The 18,720-nt window shown below is 51.6% G+C and overlaps 3 protein-coding genes across 6 annotated transcripts; 2 read left to right on the top strand and 1 right to left on the bottom strand.

Moving 5' to 3' along the window:
• The first annotated feature begins 7,258 nt into the window (after nt 1-7,258).
• Nucleotides 7,259-10,670, top strand: Ino80b (INO80 complex subunit B). Of its 2 annotated transcripts, none has more exons than XM_055596372.1 (5): nt 7,259-7,417; nt 7,634-7,826; nt 8,014-8,132; nt 8,273-8,442; nt 10,074-10,670. In XM_055596372.1, exons 1-5 carry the CDS (start codon nt 7,309-7,311, stop codon nt 10,608-10,610), a joined length of 1,128 nt encoding a protein of 375 aa, XP_055452347.1. In that variant the 5' UTR covers nt 7,259-7,308; the 3' UTR covers nt 10,611-10,670. The 2 variants fall into 2 exon arrangements, with proteins under 2 accessions (XP_055452347.1, XP_055452346.1); XM_055596371.1 differs by having other exon boundaries at nt 7,619-7,826.
• Nucleotides 10,671-11,009: 339 nt separating this feature from the next.
• Wbp1 (WW domain binding protein 1) lies at nt 11,010-13,335 on the top strand. 3 transcript variants are annotated; one of them, XM_055596375.1, is made up of 5 exons: nt 11,010-11,236; nt 11,564-11,665; nt 12,142-12,244; nt 12,353-12,529; nt 12,704-13,335. In XM_055596375.1, the coding sequence occupies exons 1-5, from the start codon at nt 11,168-11,170 to the stop codon at nt 13,117-13,119; spliced, it is 867 nt and encodes a 288-aa protein (XP_055452350.1). In that variant the 5' UTR covers nt 11,010-11,167; the 3' UTR covers nt 13,120-13,335. The 3 variants fall into 3 exon arrangements, with proteins under 3 accessions (XP_055452350.1, XP_055452351.1, XP_055452349.1); XM_055596374.1 differs by having other exon boundaries at nt 11,158-11,236; nt 11,398-11,665; XM_055596376.1 differs by lacking the exon at nt 11,564-11,665.
• A 135-nt stretch (nt 13,336-13,470) lies between these two features.
• Mogs (mannosyl-oligosaccharide glucosidase) lies at nt 13,471-16,859 on the bottom strand. The gene is made up of 4 exons (XM_055596370.1): nt 16,455-16,859; nt 16,130-16,359; nt 15,573-15,769; nt 13,471-15,420 (listed from the first exon to the last, which is right to left on the bottom strand). The coding sequence occupies exons 1-4, from the start codon at nt 16,798-16,800 to the stop codon at nt 13,689-13,691; spliced, it is 2,505 nt and encodes an 834-aa protein (XP_055452345.1). The 5' UTR covers nt 16,801-16,859; the 3' UTR covers nt 13,471-13,688.
• Between the last annotated feature and the right edge of the window lie 1,861 nt (nt 16,860-18,720).

Genomic DNA, 18,720 nt, shown 5'->3' with positions numbered 1-18,720 from the left:
CGACACCCTCACAAGACCTATAGAAAAAAACACCAATAAAAATAAAAATAAATTAAAAAAAGAAAGAAATTTGACCTGGAATGTGTTATTCCACTCTGGATCTGAAGGCCGTAGCAGGTGCTGGAGACTCTCACCTGCTCTCAGCATCTCTGCAGGGTGGGACACACGACACGCTCTGAGACGCAGGCGAGACCTAAAGAAACAGATTCCTGGAGAGAACGTTGAGCTCAAGCCCTATCTGAGCTCTTACATGCCTCAGAGTGAGGGCGTACGGAAAGGAGTGACACAGGAAAGCAGTGACATCTCAGGAGTTAACACTTGGAGGCTTTTTGTGTGAAGCAGAGGGTTTTTGTCAAAACTAAAGCAAAGATGAGCCAGGCAGTAGTGGCTCACGCCTTTCATCTCAGCATTCAGGAGGCAGAGGCAGGTGGATCTCTGAGTTTGAGATCGACCTGGTTTACAGAGTGAATTCCAGGACAGCCAGGGCTACACAGAGAAACTATGGCTTGAAAAACCCAAATAAATAAATAAATAATAGGGCAAAGACGACCAATGTCAAACACTCTTTACTTCCTGGTCTTTTTGCTCTTATCTCCTCAGGTGATTGCTCTTTCTGTCTGCAGAGTAAAAATGTTACATTCTGGTATGAGATTTGCATATCACTGCCCGGTGTGTGTTTAGTGACCTTTCTGTTTGAATGGGCCTCAGTGAGAGTATTTATGTAACAGACTAGGTGGACACTGTAGATTAGGGCTGATTTTTTCCCCCCACACCAAGCAGTTTTTGTTAAACATTTACCAGAACACTGTTGGCTCAGTGTGCCTCACTTCCCTAGTGTGTCCCATTATTTGGAGAAGGGATTGTGAGCCACAGAAGACTCAGATCACCTTCCTACTTTCACACCGTCACCCTCGGGAGCCTGCTGGTAGTGAGCGAGCGCTGTAGCTCCTTTAGGGCGACTGAAGAGCATGTGCCGTCTTGGCCCACACACTCCTTCAGAGACCAGGAGAAAACGGAGTGTTCCCGACCGGACTTTGAATCTTGGAGTGCAGGCGAGCCCCAGCCAGAGTTCAGGGTAGATTCACTGCAGCTGCAGCCCCTGAGGATGGGTGGCGGTGCCAGATGGAGCAGTTCTTGGCTTCCATGGGGCCTGGTGCAACCTCAGCCACATGTCCCTGCTGTCCAGAGCCAGCCTGGGAGAGTCCAGGCTGAGCCTAGAACATCTGGTAGCAAAACAAAAACAAACCAACAAACACACAAACGAACAAAAACCGTGCCCAGGAGCAGCGAGATGGTTCAGTAGAGGCTCTTTTCACAATCCTGAGGACAGGAGTTTGATCCAGGATGTACATGGCGGAAGGAGAGAACTGATTGCTGCAAATTGTTCTCTGACCTCCACACATGCACTGTCTGAGCCTGGGTTTCAATTGCTGTGATGAAACACCACGACCAAAAAGCGAGTTTAAGTACCCCTTTCCCCCACAAAAGGGCTTATTTAGCCTACACTTCCACAACAAACAGGGCAGGAACCTGGAGGCAGGAGCTGATGCAGGGGCCATAGAGGGGTGCTGCTTACTGGCTTGCTCAACATGGCTTGCTCAGTCTGCTTTCTTTTAGAACCCAGGACCACCAGCCCAGATGTGGCACCACACACAATGGGCTAGGATCTCCCACATCAATCATTAATTTAAAAATGCCCCACAGTCAGATCTTATAAAGGCATTTTCTCATTTGAGGTTCCCTCCTTTCTAGCTTCTGTCAAGTTGACACAAAAATATTCAGCACATGCACTATGGAACATCTTCCCCCCAAAATAAATATATAAATGTAATTTTCTGTTGTTGTTTTGACACAGGGTCTCCCTATGTAGTCTTGGAACCTGATATGTGGACCAGGCTGGCCTTGAACTCATAGAGAGCCCAGTGCCTCTGCCTCCAGAGTGCCGGGATCAAAGACCTCTGCCACCACACCTGTCTTGTACTAAAATTTTACTTAGTATAATTTATGTATTTTAATTTTATGTGCATTGGTGCTCTGCCTGAATGTATGTCTGTGTGAGGGTGTTGCATCCCCTGGAGCTGGAGCTACAGACAATTGTGAGCTGCTGTGTAGGTGCTGGGAATTGAACCCAGGTCCTCTGGAAGAGCAGCCAGTGCTCTTAACCATAGAGCCATCTCTCCATCCCCTTGTAATAAAAATTTAAAACTCATTGCTTGAACTGAGAATCTAAACTAATATAGACAAATATGTATGGAAATAAATAGAAGGCAGGCCTGTGGGCATATGCCTGTAATTCCAGCACTTGGGAGAGCGCAAATTCATCCTCCATTCTGGGTTCTTCTTTACATTAGCATCCTAACTAATGCATGATGTAACTGCAGTAATAAAATCTACGTCATCTTCACCTACATCAGCCCCCCACCAAGGCTCAAGAACCATCACAGAAGGGGTGCACGGAGATTGTAAGAACCAAATGTCATGGAGGACTGGCATGGAAGTGTCTTCTGGACAAGACGGAACCACTGATTGAACTCATGAACTCACGGCTGCTGTGGCTGCCTGCACAACATCGTCCAGTCAGCGCTCCGGTGTGGAGCAGAGCGGGAGGGGTTTGTGAACCCCTACCATAACTGAGGGGCGATGGCAGTTGATGGCAGTTTTCTTCAAGGCTCTAGCAGGTTGTCCACTCTTGGCGGACAGCCCCACTCCCAGGACTTGATATGCCAATTGAAGTTGATGGGTTATATGCATAAAAAGAGAGACACAAAGTTGAGGGAGATGTGAGGATGAGGGGTGGATTTTGGAGAAATTAAGGAGAGGAGTTAAGGGTAAGCATGATCAAAATATATTGTATAAAATTCCCCAATAATTAATGTTTTAAAAATAGATCACCATTTGAAAATTATGAGGACTGATTACACAATAGTCATCAATAGATAATGCTGGGTAGAGCCGGGCGAGTAGAACATCAGTGGAAACCAGGCTCTGAGGTTAATGAATTGAAGAGTAATCAATCTCTTCATAGTAGTTCCCCAGAAAATGTTTGTATTTCCAAAGACAAATGCTGTGATGTTGAAATTAGCAAGCTCATGACAAGCGGCAGGCAGTGAAAGAAGCCAGTAGACACCGTCTGGACGAGGTTGATCAAAGCCAGCGTCACTGTTAAGATGGGAAGATGTTACTTCTGACGAAATACACTCAAAACACAGCAGAGGGCTGGACCGGTGGCTTGGCTGTTGAGAGTGGGTATTGCTCTTCCAGAGGACCTGAATTCAGTTGCTGGTGCCCACATCTGGTGGCTCACAACTGCCTGGAGCTCCAGTTCCATAGGGATCCAAAGCCTTTGACCTCCACATTAATGTACATAGAGACAAGTGTGTGTGTGTGTGTGTGTGTGTGTGTTTGTGGGGGGAGGGAGAAAAAGAGAGAGAGGTGTTCCCACCAAGAATTTCTAATCCTGGGAAACACTGTATAGATCCAGGCTGGAGGACATCCTGCGTCTAAGACTATACTCAATATTGTCAAGTCACAAATGACAAGGTGAGGAGGAAACTGAGGAGCCTGACTTTCCCCTCAAGGCGTCCATCATCATGTACATAATAGCAATCTCCTTCACTGTCTTAGTTTGGGTTTTATTGCTGTGAAGAGATACCATGGCCTCTAGACTGGATGATAGTAATAGGGCCTGCAATTTGTTCTCAAACTGGTCAGAAAAGGAGTAATAATAGGGGGATAGAGAGACGGCTCAGAGGTTTAGAGCACTGGCTGCTCTTCTAGAGGTCCTGAGTTCAATTTCCAGCAATCACATGGTGGCTCATAAGCACCTATGAGATCTGGTGCCCTCTTCTGGTATGCAGGTGTACATGCACACAGAACATTGTATACATTTAAAAAATTAATAATAGTGGCAATAAATATGAGGAAATGTTATCTTTTGTCTGCTTGCTTTGATTTTTGAGACAGGATTTTGCCATGTAGACCATGCTGGCCTTGAACTTGTCCAGTCCTCTTGCCTCTGTCTTCTGAGTTCTGGGATTACAGGCACATGCCTGGCCTGGTTTTCTGTTCGTTTGCTTGTTTTATCATTTTTTTTAACCTTTTACTTTGCTTTGTGGTATAGGTGTTTTGCCTTCATGTGTGTTTGTGTACCGTGTGCATGCAGAGTTTGAGGAGGTCAGAACAGGACATCAGACCCCCTGGAACTACAGATGGCTGTTAACCCCCATGTGGGTTCTGGGATTCTAACTCTGTTTCTCTGGAAGAGCAATTCATCCTTCTTAACCACTGAACCAACCATCTAACCACCTAGCCTGTTTGTTGACTCAGTGTCTGGCCTCTAAATGAACTAGTGATCCTCTTGTTGGACCTCCCAAGTACTGGAGTTGCAGCCAATGTTCCTGGCTAGACTATGGGTCAATGTCAACAGCTACAGAATCTGGTTTCAATTGGCAAGAGAGCTCTTTTTACTGTTCTTGCACTATTTTTCTATGTATCTTACTCACCATCCTATTGCTGTGAAGAGACACCATGAGCAAGGCAACTCTTATTAAGGAAAGTATTTAATTTGGGGCTTGCTTAAAGTTTCAGAGGTGTAGTCCATCATTTGGCTCATCGTCACAGCTGGAATTAAGTTGGCAATCAGCAGGCATGGTTTGGGAGATCTGCCTGCCTCTCCCTCCCCGAGTGCTGAGATTACAGGCCCCTTGTTCTTTTAATCCTTTCAAAAAGTTCCACGCCTGAAGGGAGTGGGGGTGGCGGAGGCCTGAGTCCAGGACAAGCCAGGGCTATTCCACAGAGAAATCCTGTCTTGGAAAACAAAATAAAAAGAAAAAGAAAAAGTTCCACTCCTTTGTAAGCATTCATGGGGGCTACTCCTATTCGAACAACACCAGAATTTTATTTTATTTTTTTCACAAAACTGTAAAACAAGGCTTAAGAATTCCTTCAAAAGGCAAAATTCCTTAGCCTGTAAATTTCCACCACACTAAACAAGGCAACAAAACAAAACAACAACAACCAAACCCAAGCTAATTTTCATTTACTTCCTCCCTTTGGACCTCAGGGTACAGAGGAAACAGCCCAGACTAGAGTCAGGAAGCTTCCACTGTGCTTTCTCTGCTTCTCCCCGTGTGTCTCCCTGAGCCTCCGTTTTCTTATTTTTAGGATAGAAATAACAGCACCTTCCTTGCAGAACAGCCATGGGTTAAACACCCCGGTATGTCCTAGAAAGGCCTTCCTAAGTTAGTCTTCTAACACGCAGGCATCACCCTACCCAGCCCACTGCCCCTGGCATGCCCAGGAAACTGAAAACAAAATAAAAACTGGCTGGGAATGCTGGTAGGCACGAGCCTGTCCTGCTCACGGGGAGCACAGGCTCCATCCCCAGCACTGCATGAAACCCAGTGTGGTATTGCATATCTGTAATTGCTGCCTTGGGAGGTCTAGGCAGTAGACACAAGAATTCAAAGCCAACCTTAGCTATACTGCAAGGTTGAAGCCAGCCTGAAATAGATGAGATCTTGTCTAAAAATGTAAATAAATTAGGCCAGGTGTGGTGGTGCACACTTTGAATCCCAGCAAGCAGGAGGCAGAGGTTCACTCAGGTGAACCTCTGAGTTTGAGGCCAGCCTGGTCTACAGTATAAATTCAAATCTAGACAGTAAAAGAACCTTAACTCTAACTTCTAAAGATAATCAACATTAATGGAATGTTGTATATTCCTCAATGTTTTCCTTTTTTTCTATTTTTTAATTTTTTTTTCCAAACAGGGTTTCTCTGTGTAGCCTTGGCTTTCCTGGACTCACTTGGTACACCAGACTAGTTTCTCTCTCTTTTCTCTCTCTCCCTTTCCAGAGCTGAGGACCGAACCCAGGGCCTATGAGCTTGCTAGGCAAGTGCCCTACCATTGAGCTAAATCCCCCCCCCCCCCAGGCTTGTCTCAAACTCACTGCTTCTTTTGCTGGGCGTGGTGGTGCACACTTGTAATCCTAGCACTCGGGAGGCAGAGGCAGGCAGATCTCTGTGAGTTTGAGGCCAGCCTGGTCTATAAGTGAATCCAGAACTACAAGGCTACACAAAGAAACCCTGTCTTGAAGGGTGAAAGGGGGGGGGGCTATTTTTATTGGCATATTCAACTCTTTGCTGTTTTAAACATTTTGCATGGCTAGAACAGAAAGAAAAACATTCACGTAGTTTGTAATTTATACAAAATTCAACGGGTGGGAGGATGTATAAAAAATGTCAGCAAAGCTTGGCTTTTAATGCCTGTAATCCCAGCACTTGGAAGGCCAAAGTAGAAAGTTCTTGAATTTGACCCCAATCTGGGTTACATAAAGAGTACCAACCCAACCTGGGATGCCCCGTGAGACCACTTCTGTTTTTTATCACTCTTTTTTTTTTAATTAATTTATTTATTTTACATATGAGTACTCTATCTTTATGTATCCCTGCATGACAGAAGAGGGCATCAGATCGCAGAATAGATAGTTGTGAGCCACCATGTGATTGCTGGGAACTGAACTCAGGACCTCTGGAAGACCAGACAGTGCTCTCAACATCTGAGCCATCTCTCCAGCACCGTGAGACCACTTCTTAAACAACAAAACAAAACAAGGTCTCCCTCCTCCCTTGTTTCCCTAGGTGCCCGAGCAATTTCTCTCACCAGTTTCTTACACTTCTGGGTCTGCTTTCATTAATGTTAACTAGCTTCCTAATGCCACAGTTCAGGGATGTAGCAAATTTATTTAGATGTTTCATTAGAGGGACTCCCGTACTTTTTACAATGTAACTGCGTGGGGTTCTTTACAATGTAACTGTGCGCGTCCGGGGGTAGAAAACAGGTCTGGAATTTATATGGGGAGCCCAAGTTAAGGGAAAGACTTAAGTTTTTTGTTACCTTTTCAGGCTTACTTTTGTTTTGAGAACAGGATGGCATTAAAGCTGGCCTCGAACTCCCGACCCTCTTTTTTTTTTTTTTTTTTCAGACTGGATTCCGTCTGGGTAGCCGTGGCTGTCCTGGACTCGCTTTGCAGCCCAGGCTGGCCTCGCACTCCTGGCGATCCACCTGCCTCTGCGTCCCTAGCGCTGGGTTTAAAGCCTGCGCCGCCCTGCCCGGCTTCGTGGTCCTGCTTTTCAGGCTGGCCTGACAGAACGGCACCTAGCAATGCCGGAACTTTTATTCGGAATGGACCTTGTTTCTTACCGGAGTATTTTTGGCTCCAAAGCGTGCCACGCACAAACATGGTTGCCAGGTACCGGAAGTAGCCAGTTATTTTGCTGGATTCCGTTCTTCCGCGGGGCGGAAAAGGCATGTCGGCCTGTGTCCCGACCGATTCCAGTCCTCTTCCTTTGCAGGACCCCATGAACAAGCTGTGGCGGCGCGGGAGCACCTCTGGGGCTATGGAGGCCCCCGAGCCAGGTGAGCGAGGGTGGCTCTAATTTAGGTGATCTTTGGAAAGGAGTCACTCTCACTCCGGAGCCAGGTCAGCTCGCCACAGGTGGGAAGGAGCGAGGCGGTGGGGTTGTTATGGTAACAGCTAATAACGTGGGTAGAGTTGGGCTCGGTAGAGTTGTTAGGCTATCCAGTCTTCCCCTGCCACTGATGGACCGCCTCTGACAGGCTCTCCTTCTGCAGGAGAAGCGCTGGAGCTGAGCCTGGCTGGTGCCCACGGCCACGGAGTACACAAGAAAAAACACAAGAAACACAAAAAGAAACACAAGAAGAAGCATCACCAGGAAGAAGAGACTGGACCGACCCAGCCGGCTCCTGCCAAGCCCCAGCTTAAACTTAAAATCAAGCTGGGTGGCCAGGTCCTGGGCACCAAGAGGTGAGGTCTAGTATCTCGGGAAGATTCAGCAGCAGGTGGCTGGGCTTTCTAGAAAATAGAGAACGAACGTTGGCTTCAGGGTCTAGGTTAAGGCGGCAGGAATCCAAGCCGGTCGGGAAAGCTGTCTGTAGCTCCAGAGCAGGACAGAGCCACTTGTTGACTTTAGAGTAGTGTTCCTTCTCTGCAGTGTCCCTACCTTCACTGTGATCCCTGAGGGGCCACGATCACCTTCTCCCCTGATGGTAGTGGATAATGAAGACGAGCCTATGGAAGGAGTGCCTCTCGAGCAGTACCGAGCCTGGCTGGGTGAGAAGAGCCTGGAGGGGGGAAAACCGGGTTCCTCATTTATACCCAGAAACGGAAGGAGGTGGGTTCTGAGAATTGTCAGTGTCCCAGGGCAGCTTTGCTAAATCAGTGTTCTACTTTTCTTCAACTTTCCTACCCAGATGAAGATAGTAACCTGTCCCCCTCCCCGCTTCGGGGCCTGCCAGGGGATCTGGAGGGCCAGGAAGAGGAGGAGGAGCAGAGGTGGCTAGATGCCCTGGAGAAGGGGGAGCTGGATGACAATGGAGACCTCAAGAAGGAGATCAACGAGAGGCTGCTCACTGCAAGGCAGGTCAGTCAGCTCAGTCTTTATTCAGTCAGCAGACGCCTGGGAGGACTGGCTGTTTGCTAGCCAAGGGGAATATTAGTGGGAAAAGGAAAGATAGGGCTGCCGCTCATGTGCTGAGCAACAGTAAGTGATTTTATGATTTGTTTTTTCTTTTTTGAATTGGGGGTCTTACAATTTAGTCATGACTGGCCTGACACACAGATTTGCTTGCCTTTCCCTCCGAATGCTGGAATTAAAGGTGTGTATCATCACACACAGCTCATATATTTTTTTTTTTTTCTGAGTCAGGGTTTCTCTGTGTAGCCCTGGCTGTCTTGGACTCACTTTGTAGACCAAGCTGGCCTCAGACTCACAGAGAGCCTCCTGCTTCTGCCTCCGCCTCCCTGAGTGCTGGGATTACAGGTGTGTACCTCCACACCCAGTTCAGTTCACAATTTTCTTAAAACTACAGAAAATAGGAATGATGAAATAGAAATTGGCAAGACAGAAACATTAGTTGTGGGGAATGGCTTATTAGTTTTTGCTTTTGTTCTAAAGCTAATTTTTATTTTATGTGTATGAGTGTGTGCTTGCTGCCCATGGAGGTCAGAGGTCACCAGAAGCCCTGGAGCTAGATTTACAGACAGTTGTGAGCTGCTGTGTAAGTGCAGGGAGCTGAACCAGAGACCTCTGCAGGAGCAGCCAGTGCTCTTCACTGCTGAGCGCTCTTTCCAACCAAGAAATGTCATTTCTTTGAGATGACATTTCCAGCACCAGAAGAGCTTCTCAAAGAGGCCAATGACATAGAGTCCACAGGCATGGGAGTCAGAGGAAAATATGACTGAGCCACCAGTGAGGCGTATGCAGGCAATCGACATAACTGACTTAATTTTTCAGTAATCACTCTGGCGATTATATGGAGTAGGGAAGAGATTCCTGTAGGAAGCTGCTGAAGCTCAGGCTATGGTGGTGCATGCCTGTATCCCAGAGCTTGAAAGACAGGAGGGTGGTTACAAGTTCCCAGCAATCCAGGAATACTCTATCTCAGCAATCAGTCAGTTGGGAAAGGGGCATGAAATGTGGAGAACAGGCAAGATGGTAATGACTTGAGTCAAGAGGAAAGTAGTAAAGAATGAAGAAAACCCCACCAAATCCTGGGTATGTTTTAGGAGCAGCTATTTCCTGGGAGATGACTGGAGAAAAAAGGAATCCAGGGTAATTCTTTTTGGTTTGAGCCAAATCCCATTGATGCTGTCTGATAGGTTATAAAACAACAGAAGTCTACACAAGGATGCTTCAGTTTAGGCACGTGGGCCAGGCAGGCGACAACAATACTTTTGTTTTCCCCTTTGAAGCTGAGTGACGGTCAGGAGGCTTGCGAGGGGCAAGTAGTATTAAGGATTCCCAAAGGCAGGCATAGTGGCACATGCCTTTAATCCCAGTACCTGGGAGAGAAAGGCAAGAGGATCTGAGTTCGAGGCTAGCCTAGTTTACCTAGTGAGTTCCAGAAGTTCTCCAAAAAACAAACGAAAAGAAGGGGGAAATGCCCAAAGACGATGATTCTCACGATCCCGCCTTCCCTTCCCATCTTTCCAATCCCTGTACTTGGGGTTCGTGCCCTTAGGTTCTCAGACTCCCTCTCTGTCTCTCCCCAGCGAGCCCTACTCCAGAAGGCGCGGAGTCAGCCATCCCCTACCCTGCCTTTGCCGGTGGCTGGGGGATGCCCAGCCCCTGCCCTCACGGAGGAGATGCTACTGAAGCGTGAGGAGCGGGCACGGAAGCGGAGGCTGCAGGCAGCGAGGCGGGCGGAGGAGCACAAGAATCAGACAATTGAGCGTCTCACTAAGACGGCCGCTCCTAGCGGGCGAGGCGGGCGTGGGGCAGCGCGGGGCGAGCGGCGCGGAGGGCGGACGGCTGCCCCGGCCCCCGCACCCATGGTGCGCTACAGCAGCGGGGCACAGGGCTCCACCCTGTCCTTTCCTCCCGGCGTCCCCACACCCGCCGCAGTGGCGCAGCGGCCCGCCCCGTCGGGCCCCGCTCCGCGCTGCTCGGTCCCTGGCTGCCCCCACCCTCGTCGATACGCCTGCTCCCGCACGGGCCAAGCCCTTTGCAGCCTACAGTGCTACCGCATCAACCTACAGCTACGGCTGGGTGGACCCGAGGGCCCGGGGTCCCCCCTCCTGGCCACCTAAGGCCTCTCCCGTGCCACGTTTCCGCTGTCTCCTCCACCCTATTAAATTTCTTCTGGTGCCTCGGCTTGTATAGAATTGCTGGGGTGGGAGCCAGCCCACTCTGGCCCTGCGGGTGTGAGGTCAGCCAGCCAATCGGCGGGAAGTTTGTGCTTCTGGACGGCCGTTCATTGGCTGATAAGTCAAAGCGTGTCCTGTTGTCTGTACTGGCTATTGTTGCTGTCAATCAGGGACTCGGTTGAACCTTCCCCCTGTCTTTGTCTGTGTGAGTTCTTGTTGTCTGGGTGAGCGGTAGAGGCGCCGCTGCGGATTGGACAGCGGGAGAAACCTGTGCCCTTCTCCTATTGGCCAGTCTGTTAGCTAGCGTTTCTGATTGGTTGGGCTGAGCGACTGTGTCCTTTGGAGGCGCTCTGCCCGGATGGGAGCTCCGGCTGCAGAGTGATGGTGGCAGCCGCGGAGATGGGCCGGGCAGGGACCATGGCAGTGGTGGCAGAGGTGGCAGGGGCGGGGCGGCTGGCGGTGGAGGAGGCTGTGGTCTTCAGGGGTCTGTAGGTGGAGGCATGGCTCGGGCCAGCAGCAGGAACAGCAGCGAAGAGGCCTGGGGGGCACTTCGGGCGCCGCAACAGCAGGTATCCCAGCCACTCTAAAGCCTATCACGACAGCCATTTGTTTCTCTTTCCCCTTTCTTGTCACTTCCTGTCCGGGGTGGGGGAGGAGCTCACGGAGCCAAAGGTACTATGAAGTTCCTGAACATGACCATTCTACTCTTTGTGTAAACTTTGTTACATAGACGCAGTTGACTTTACCTGTAGCCTCGTAGACCCCATCTCCTGGCTGCAGTGCAAGCCTGCAGTGGCTCTCCAGTCACCAGAGGCGTAGCGAAGACCCCAGGGAGGCTCCCTCTGTCTTGCAGCAGTTATTTGTGATGTTTTTCTATGTGCCTATCGTCACAACAGAGTCCGGCAGCATCTTCTCTTGAGGGAGCAATTTGGAGACGAGCTGGAACCCAGACTCGCGCCCTGGATGCCATCCTTTACCATCCACAGCAATCCCATCTGGTTGGGAGCACTGCTCTGGGTCGCACGCTGCCTCTCCTCTACCCTAGGGAGCCTGAGACCCAGGGCTGGAAAAAAATCCATCTTGGGGGTTTGGGAGGCAGACTTTCGGGGTGGGGGTTGTTGAAAACACTTTAGCTTTGTAAGTGGCCTTAAATTCCTACCCATCGTCAGATTATGTTTTGTTTCTTCCAAAACATTACCTTACCAGAAACCACCCTTGGGGCCAGGCTTATGTGAGAGAAGTCTTGGGTTCCAAGAGCTGAAATCACCTTCTTTGTGTGTTCACTTTCTACACTGGTTCCTGGCTGTTCTAAGTCTTCTGTCCGGCAGCCCTCCATTCATTCCGACACTCCTCCTAGCACCCCATGCCGGCTCTCCCAGCCTGGCTCCAGGGTGGGACTGTGTGTGCATACAGGCGGCGGGGTGGGCAGGGTTAGGGCAGCGTCCCGTAGTTCTTAGTGCCTCCTTGCCTGCAGCCTCGAGAGCTGTGCCCAGGGGTGAACACCCAGCCCTACCTCTGCGAAAGTGGTCGCTGCTGCGGGGAGACCGGCTGCTGCACCTACTACTATGAGCTCTGCTGTGAGTCCCCAAGGGGATCGTCCCAGGCCCCGCCCACCCTCCCTCAGACGCTCCTGCGCCATGGGGGCGGGGTGGTAATCTGAGATGTGCCCTCCTTGCCTCCTGCAGGGTTCTGGCTACTCTGGACGGTCCTAATCCTTGTTAGCTGTTGTTGCGCCCTCCGCCACAGAAGAGCTAAGCTCAGGCTGCAGCAGCAGCAGCGGCAGCGGGAGATCAACTTGTTGGCTTACCATGGAGCATGCCATAGCACTGGCCCTGTTCCTACTGGTTCACTGCTTGACCTTCGTGAGTGACTTGTGGCTCTTGGGTGCAGAACCATCAGCCCCCCCCCCAAGCCAGGACCCTCAGCCACCCCACACTTCCACTGGCAGACATTTCAAAGCTCTCGTTCCCCTACTAGAAGAGATCACTCTTCCAGCTCAGGCCCTTCAATCATCCCTAATGTTCTCTCTCCTGCAGGCCTCCTCAGCTCCTTCAAACCCCCAGCCTATGAGGATGTGGTTCAGCACCCAGGCACACCGCCACCTCCTTACACTATGGCCCCGGGTCACTCCTTGACTGCTTCCAATGAATGCACCTGCTGCTCTTCCGAATCCAGATGCTCTGCCCACTTGGAGGGGGCAAATGTAGGTGGCTCCTCCCACCAGAGTGCTCCCCCTCATCAGGAGGCTGAGCCCGTGGCAGGGCTAAGCCCAGTCCACATTACCCCCTCCTGCCGCTACCGTCGCCTGACTGGTGACTCAGGTATTGAGCTCTGCCCTTGTCCTGACTCCACTGAAGGTGAGACAGTCAAGGAGACAAGGGCTAGCGCCACCCACCCAGACCCAGAGGCCCCTCCCTTGGAGCCAGCCTCCAGTCATGAGGGCATCCCATAAGTAGTTTCAGGAGGGCACTGGGTGTTGCTTGGCCACCAGGGACAGCCCTGGTCTCAGATGCAGCCCTCTTCCATGTGGGTCCCTTCCCGCCCTCCTAGCATATGCCTGAAAGGGCTGGAGCCCTAAAGAGGGGCAGTACCGAGGACTGTGCTATCTTCACTCACTCCCCAAACATACACAGGAGCCTTTACTCTCATTAAAGAGACATGAACCAGCTGCTTGTGGTTTCGGGTAGAGTAGACCTCACTGCATGCCCCCTAACACTGGGTTTGAAGGGAAGAAGCAGTGGCCATTTATCACCTCACCTGAGGATAGCAGGCAGCCCCAAGGAAAAACTGCCAAAAGCAAGGGTTCAGTGAAGTGTTTTTTTTTTTTTGTTTTTTTTCCCCCAGTTTATTTAGAAAAATAAACTCTTGAGTTCACATTCACCCCAGAGCTGTATGGGATGACAATAAGGAGACACCTGAGATGAGCTTACAAGATCTGAGGCAATGAGATCAGAAACCTAAGACCTTGTCTCTGCATATTCCAAGAGATACAAATGCCTGCCTAGCTTTCCTCTGGTCCCTTCAGTACTCTTCAGCCATGATCAGTAGGACAAGGCTGGTCCAGCCCTGGAAGGGGCGGCAGCCCATGCCCCGCCCATCCTGGTCACTGTACTGTTCCCATAGAAACCCTGTAGCCTGGTACTGCCGCCATACGTTGCTCACTACGTTGGCACGGAGTTCATGGTAGAGCTTGGCAGCCTGGGCCTTGTGAGGACCCTCCACACGCCCATAGTGGTGGAGTGCCCCCAAAGCTAGGTAGTTGGTATTCAGCCACACGGCACCCCGCCAGTAAGGTGGATCGTGTTCAGAATTACGCTGTTTATAAAAGACACTGGAGGCTGAAAGTGAACGTAACCCAAAGGGGCTCCAGAGATGGCGGCTGTCAGCTAGAACGTCCAGCAGGGGCCCCAAGCGGGATGAGCTGGGGTCCAGTAGCTGCAGCAGCAAGGGAAAAAGAGAGACATAGCCCAGGGCATCCACATACTGCAATCGTGGCAGAGGCCGGCCTACCACCCTAACCAGCCCCTGCGGGGGCCTAGACTTAAGCTGCACTGCTTTTGTGTGGTTCCCAAAGTCAGCAAAGACCCCCAGCTCAGGAGCCCAGTGCAGTTCATCAAGACTCTCAGGTTCTTCTAGGGAGGCAGCCAGTGGGCCCAGCTCTGCAGCAGCTTCAGCCTCCCCAAGCTGCTCTGCAAGCCGTGACAACACCCGGGCACCCAGTGCCACCCAGCATCTCAGGTCCAGGTGCCGCTCTGCCGTAGAAGGGTGCGAGGCCCTGGGGTAGTCATCCAGGCCTGAGGGCAGTGTCTTGGGGTTGAGTAGGGTAGGCAAAGCTAGGTCCCTGCCCCGCCAGCGGTAGGACAATGGCACAGGCCCTGCCTGACTCTGATGGAGCCAAGAGAACCAAGCATGCAGGCGGGGGAAGGCTCTGCGGAGAAAGGCCAAGTCGTCAGGGTCACCACCTTCTAGCATGTGGACTACTGGCAAGAGCAGGGTTGGGGGATTGGCATGGGCTGCACGTTGCACTAGGAATTCTGGCGGGACTCGGGCTCGGGCCTCATCCCCCAGTATCTGCTCCCGCCCAATCCAGCCATCAGCATTAAGCAGCCCTAGCCAGTGGCCGAGGACTTCACGGGTGAGGTGGGGATCCCATCGCTGGACCACTAGCTGGTGAAAGCCTTCGTCCCAAAGGAAGCCTCGTGGGAAGAATGACCGGGAAGGCACCCCAGAGAAAAGAGGGACAGGTGGAAATAGGGCAGGGTCCATTTTCTGTTCAGAACCTTCCACACCAGTGTCTGGCAACACCAAACCCTGTCCATAGAAGTAACCAATCCCACCAAGAAGGCCACTGAGGGCAACCTGACCCAAAGCCTGCTCCTCAGAGCTCAGGCCCTTCTTCTTAAGCTGGAAGGTCCTCTCAAAACGCTCTTTAAAGGCTGAAGCATGGCTCTCCAGGGCCTGGGTCAAGTAGCTCCCTACCAGCTGCCCAAAAGCTTGGTTTCCTTCTGTCCGGGCACTGCCAGACTCAAACACAAACTCCACAGAGAAAGGGGCCTTCAGTGTCACCTGCTGTATCAACAACTGTCCTTGCCCACCAGGGCCTCTGTCCTCCCACTTCAGAGATCCAGGTAAGCCAAGGTAGCGTTCAGGAGACGCCCCTGGGACTCGGTGCTGAAACCAGCTGTCTAGGCGTCTCTTTACCACATCTGTGAGCAGTGGCAGCCCAGGGTTGGAGGACCAGAAGACATTGTAGCTTGAAAGCAAGAAGACAAATAGGGACCGTTACTCTGGAAAGCGATGTCTTGCCAGTCCCACGGGTGGGAAGATGGCGGCTGGGGTCATAGGAACCACACCAAGTCAGCACCTACACCACCCCTGTGCCACCCTGCACCCTTTCCCAGTTACCTGCCATGCTTAGGGACAGTATCCCCTGGACCGGTTGGTGACATAAGTGTAAGGCGGAAGTCGCCAAGTTCACTGGTGTGCCCACTGATGAACTTCAGCTGCCCTTTGGCTCCGATCTCTGGCAGTAGGACTTCCTGGCCGTCTGTTACCACATAGAAGAAAAGGGACACCAAAGGGAAGGAAGAGGTACCCGAGGCCTGGATGACCAATGAATAGAATAAAGCATTAGAAAAACAATCTTTTGAAAATCAGCCTTAGCAGGGATTACAAGGAAGAACTGTGGCAAACACACATCTGTCAATACTGAGGCTAAGTGGATACAACCAATGGACTGAGCTAAAGGGTTCCCCAGGGAAAAGACAGATGTTTTACAATTCTACATAGACTGTTTCATTTACTCTGTGAGTTCAGTGTCACTGTGATATCTGCTTTACGAACTAGGAGATGACAGAGGTGGTCAGCAAAGCTGGTGTCCCTGTTAACCTCCATTTCCTACGGAATTTGCTGCTGACAGGGGAGGACGGGGAAGTCTGGGCTGTGGGTCCTGATGCCCTGACCTGAGGCTCTACCGTCACTCTCCAGCTCCAATCCCCTCCGTGCTGACCCCCGGGCCTCTTGACAAACTCGGTGGTGAGCTTTAAGGCCCCATCGTGGATATGTTGCCGACCGAAGGTGAGGCCATCGTGGAACTCCCAGCCATAGGGACCCACGCCGTCTCCCTGTTCACACGTGTGCCTGAGCCTAGGAGGGGTCCCCGAGATGGCGTCCTGCTGCGCCCACATCAGTCCTAGGGAGTAGAATGGCCACGTAAGTCAACAGATACTGTCCCTCTAAATCTGCCAGGACTGCTGGGTCCTCCCCACTCGCGAGCCCCAGGGTTACCCGTGAGCAGTGGTCTGGGGCTGCGAGTCTTCATGCCAAAGTAGACGTGTGGGCGGTAGGTGCCCCAGAAGAGCTCCGGGGCCACGGCGGGACTGGAGGAGTCGGGGGACAGCGCGGGCGGCGCGGGGTGCAGTGAGAGCGCCCGGCGGACACGGAGCCACGCCAGCACCCAGCGCCCCGTCAGGCCGAAGGCCAGTGCCAGCACCACCACGGCCAGGGCCGCGCCGCCCGCCGAGCCGCGCGCCCCGCCGGCCCTACCATCCCGCCGGCCGGCTCCCCGCGCCCTCTCCAGCGGCCGCGCCCCCTCTGCGGCCGCAGCGCGCCGTCGCCTCTCGCCCCGGGCCATCCGGGCAGCCGGCACGCGCCCCGGCCGCCGCGCGCTGCGTCAACTCGGCCCTAGCCGGCCGCCCGCCCGCCCGCCGGAAGTCCCGCCCCCGGCAGGCCCGCCCCGGAACCCGGAAGCGCTGTGACCGGTGCGGCTGGATCCTGAGTGCCCGGCTCAGGCGCTGAAAGGCGTCGGTAGGAGTGGGTCCTCGAGTTAGGAGAGACAAGCAACAGCACTGGGAGCCCCTTCTGATTTGTTTAGCTAATGACACGGGCTGGAGAGGTGTCGGGAACGGCGGCCGGCAAGGCTGACAACCTGTTAGGCCCTCCGTACCCACGCTGTAGAAAGAGAACTCACTTCCACACGCGCGCCTGCACCTGCGCTTACGCCTCTGACCTCCGCGTGGTAGCACGAGCGCGCCTCCACACGCACACACGCAAACACATAAAATGTTAATAAAAGCCAGGCATGGTGACGTTCGGCGTTAATCCTAGCAGGAGATAGAGGCGGGAGGTGCTCTGTTAGGTTCCAAGTCAGCCGAGGCTACACAGTGAGACCGTGTCTAAAAATACATACATACATACAATCTTCCGTATAGAGGGTGAAGCTAGAGTTGTGACTTAGCGGTTAAAAGTATTTGCTGCTTTTGCAGAGAACATAGGTTCGATTCCCAGCACCAGCATGGCATATGGCATCTTACAAATCGTCCAGAGGATCTGACGCCTTCTGGCACTGCATGCTGGTGGTGCACAGACATAGATGCAGGCAAAACGCCCATACACATAAAACAACCAGTTTTTTCATCCTTGGGGTGATGTCCAGATTTTCCTCTAACTTGCTGTCTTGCTTTCTCTATAGCCCAGCCTGTCCTTGATAGCCTGCTGCCTCAGCTACATATTTACATGTCACTGCCCAGCTCTAATATGCTAGCAGAAAACCGTGACCTAGGAAACTGGGTCCAAGCCTCAGAGATGGGAAGTGGCTAGCTTAAAACCCAATTACTACTCATATGCTGCACTTCCCTTCTTCCTGGAGTGGACTCATGAAGAAGCCTGGCGTCTGCTTCTTTCTTTCTTTCTTTCTTTCTTTCTTTCTTTCTTTCTTTCTTTCTCTCTCTCTCTCTCTCTCTCTCTCTCTCTCTCTGAGACAGGGTTTCTCTGTGTAGCCTTGGTTGGGCCAGAACTCACTCTGTAGATCAGGCTGACCTCGAACTCTCAGATATCCACCTGCCTCTGCCTTTGGAGTGCTGGGATTAAAAGGCAAGTGCCACCACCACTCAGATAGGGGTCTGTTTCTTTAAGCAACTCTATAACTTCAGACATGTCTGTTACTTACCCTGTAATTTTATTTATTTATTTTAAAATTTAAGACAAAGTCTGTACCCCAGATTGGCCCGGAACTTCTCACCTCCCCACTTCTACCTCCCGTGCTGAGGTTGCCAGCACATGTGCCACAGGTGTATTCGGCACTGGGAAGCAAGCACACAGCTTCACAGCTGATAGCCAAGCACGCTGCCAACTGAGCCACAGCCCTAGTACCCACTCATCCATCCATCCACTCACTCATTCATGGAACTTCTGTACTTTACCATTGAGCTGTATCTTAGCCCTTCACCTACCATTCTTTTCTAACTCTAATACTCTACAAAGGCATTTTCTTTCCTATGACCCAGGAAACAGAAGAACTTAGGCAAAACATGGCTTACATCTGTCTGGAAGTTGTTCAGAGGTAGTACCTGCATCTCACATTGACCCATGGGTAACTTAAGAGTCTCACAGTGCAGCCAAGGTTTCCCTAGCCACACCTTGCCTTCAACTCACGAGTGCTGAGACCACTAAGTGTGCAGGATTTGCATGCAACCTACACCTGGCTTACAGTGTATCTTAAAAGTTCTCTAAATAACTTTTACCTAATACAATGTAAATCTTGTCAACAGCTATA

Source organism: Psammomys obesus, unplaced genomic scaffold (assembly GCF_907164565.1).
Source record: "Psammomys obesus unplaced genomic scaffold, mPsaObe1.curated_primary_1811, whole genome shotgun sequence".
NCBI classification, from domain to species: Eukaryota; Metazoa; Chordata; class Mammalia; order Rodentia; family Muridae; genus Psammomys; species Psammomys obesus.
Note: the sequence above shows the minus strand (reverse complement) of the source record. Positions and strands in the feature narration are given on the sequence as shown.

What these genes read in the sequence shown, in the direction of transcription:
- Ino80b (XM_055596371.1), top strand. Translation starts at nt 7,309, where the DNA reads ATGTCGGCCTGTGTCCCGACCGATTCCAGTCCTCTTCCTTTGCAGGAC. An exon ending in CAGGTCCTGGGCACCAAGAG is followed by an intron (nt 7,827 to 8,013) that starts GTGAGGTCTAGT and finishes CCTTCTCTGCAG; the next exon opens with TGTCCCTACCTTCACTGTGA. An exon ending in GCAGTACCGAGCCTGGCTGG is followed by an intron (nt 8,133 to 8,272) that starts GTGAGAAGAGCC and finishes TTTCCTACCCAG; the next exon opens with ATGAAGATAGTAACCTGTCC.
- Mogs (XM_055596370.1), bottom strand. Translation starts at nt 16,800, where the DNA reads ATGGCCCGGGGCGAGAGGCGACGGCGCGCTGCGGCCGCAGAGGGGGCG. An exon ending in CCCCAGACCACTGCTCACGG is followed by an intron (nt 16,360 to 16,454) that starts GTAACCCTGGGG and finishes TCTACTCCCTAG; the next exon opens with GACTGATGTGGGCGCAGCAG. An exon ending in ACTGTCCCTAAGCATGGCAG is followed by an intron (nt 15,421 to 15,572) that starts GTAACTGGGAAA and finishes CTTGCTTTCAAG; the next exon opens with CTACAATGTCTTCTGGTCCT.
- Wbp1 (XM_055596375.1), top strand. Translation starts at nt 11,168, where the DNA reads ATGGCTCGGGCCAGCAGCAGGAACAGCAGCGAAGAGGCCTGGGGGGCA. An exon ending in CTACTACTATGAGCTCTGCT is followed by an intron (nt 12,245 to 12,352) that starts GTGAGTCCCCAA and finishes TGCCTCCTGCAG; the next exon opens with GGTTCTGGCTACTCTGGACG. An exon ending in TGGTTCACTGCTTGACCTTC is followed by an intron (nt 12,530 to 12,703) that starts GTGAGTGACTTG and finishes TCTCTCCTGCAG; the next exon opens with GCCTCCTCAGCTCCTTCAAA.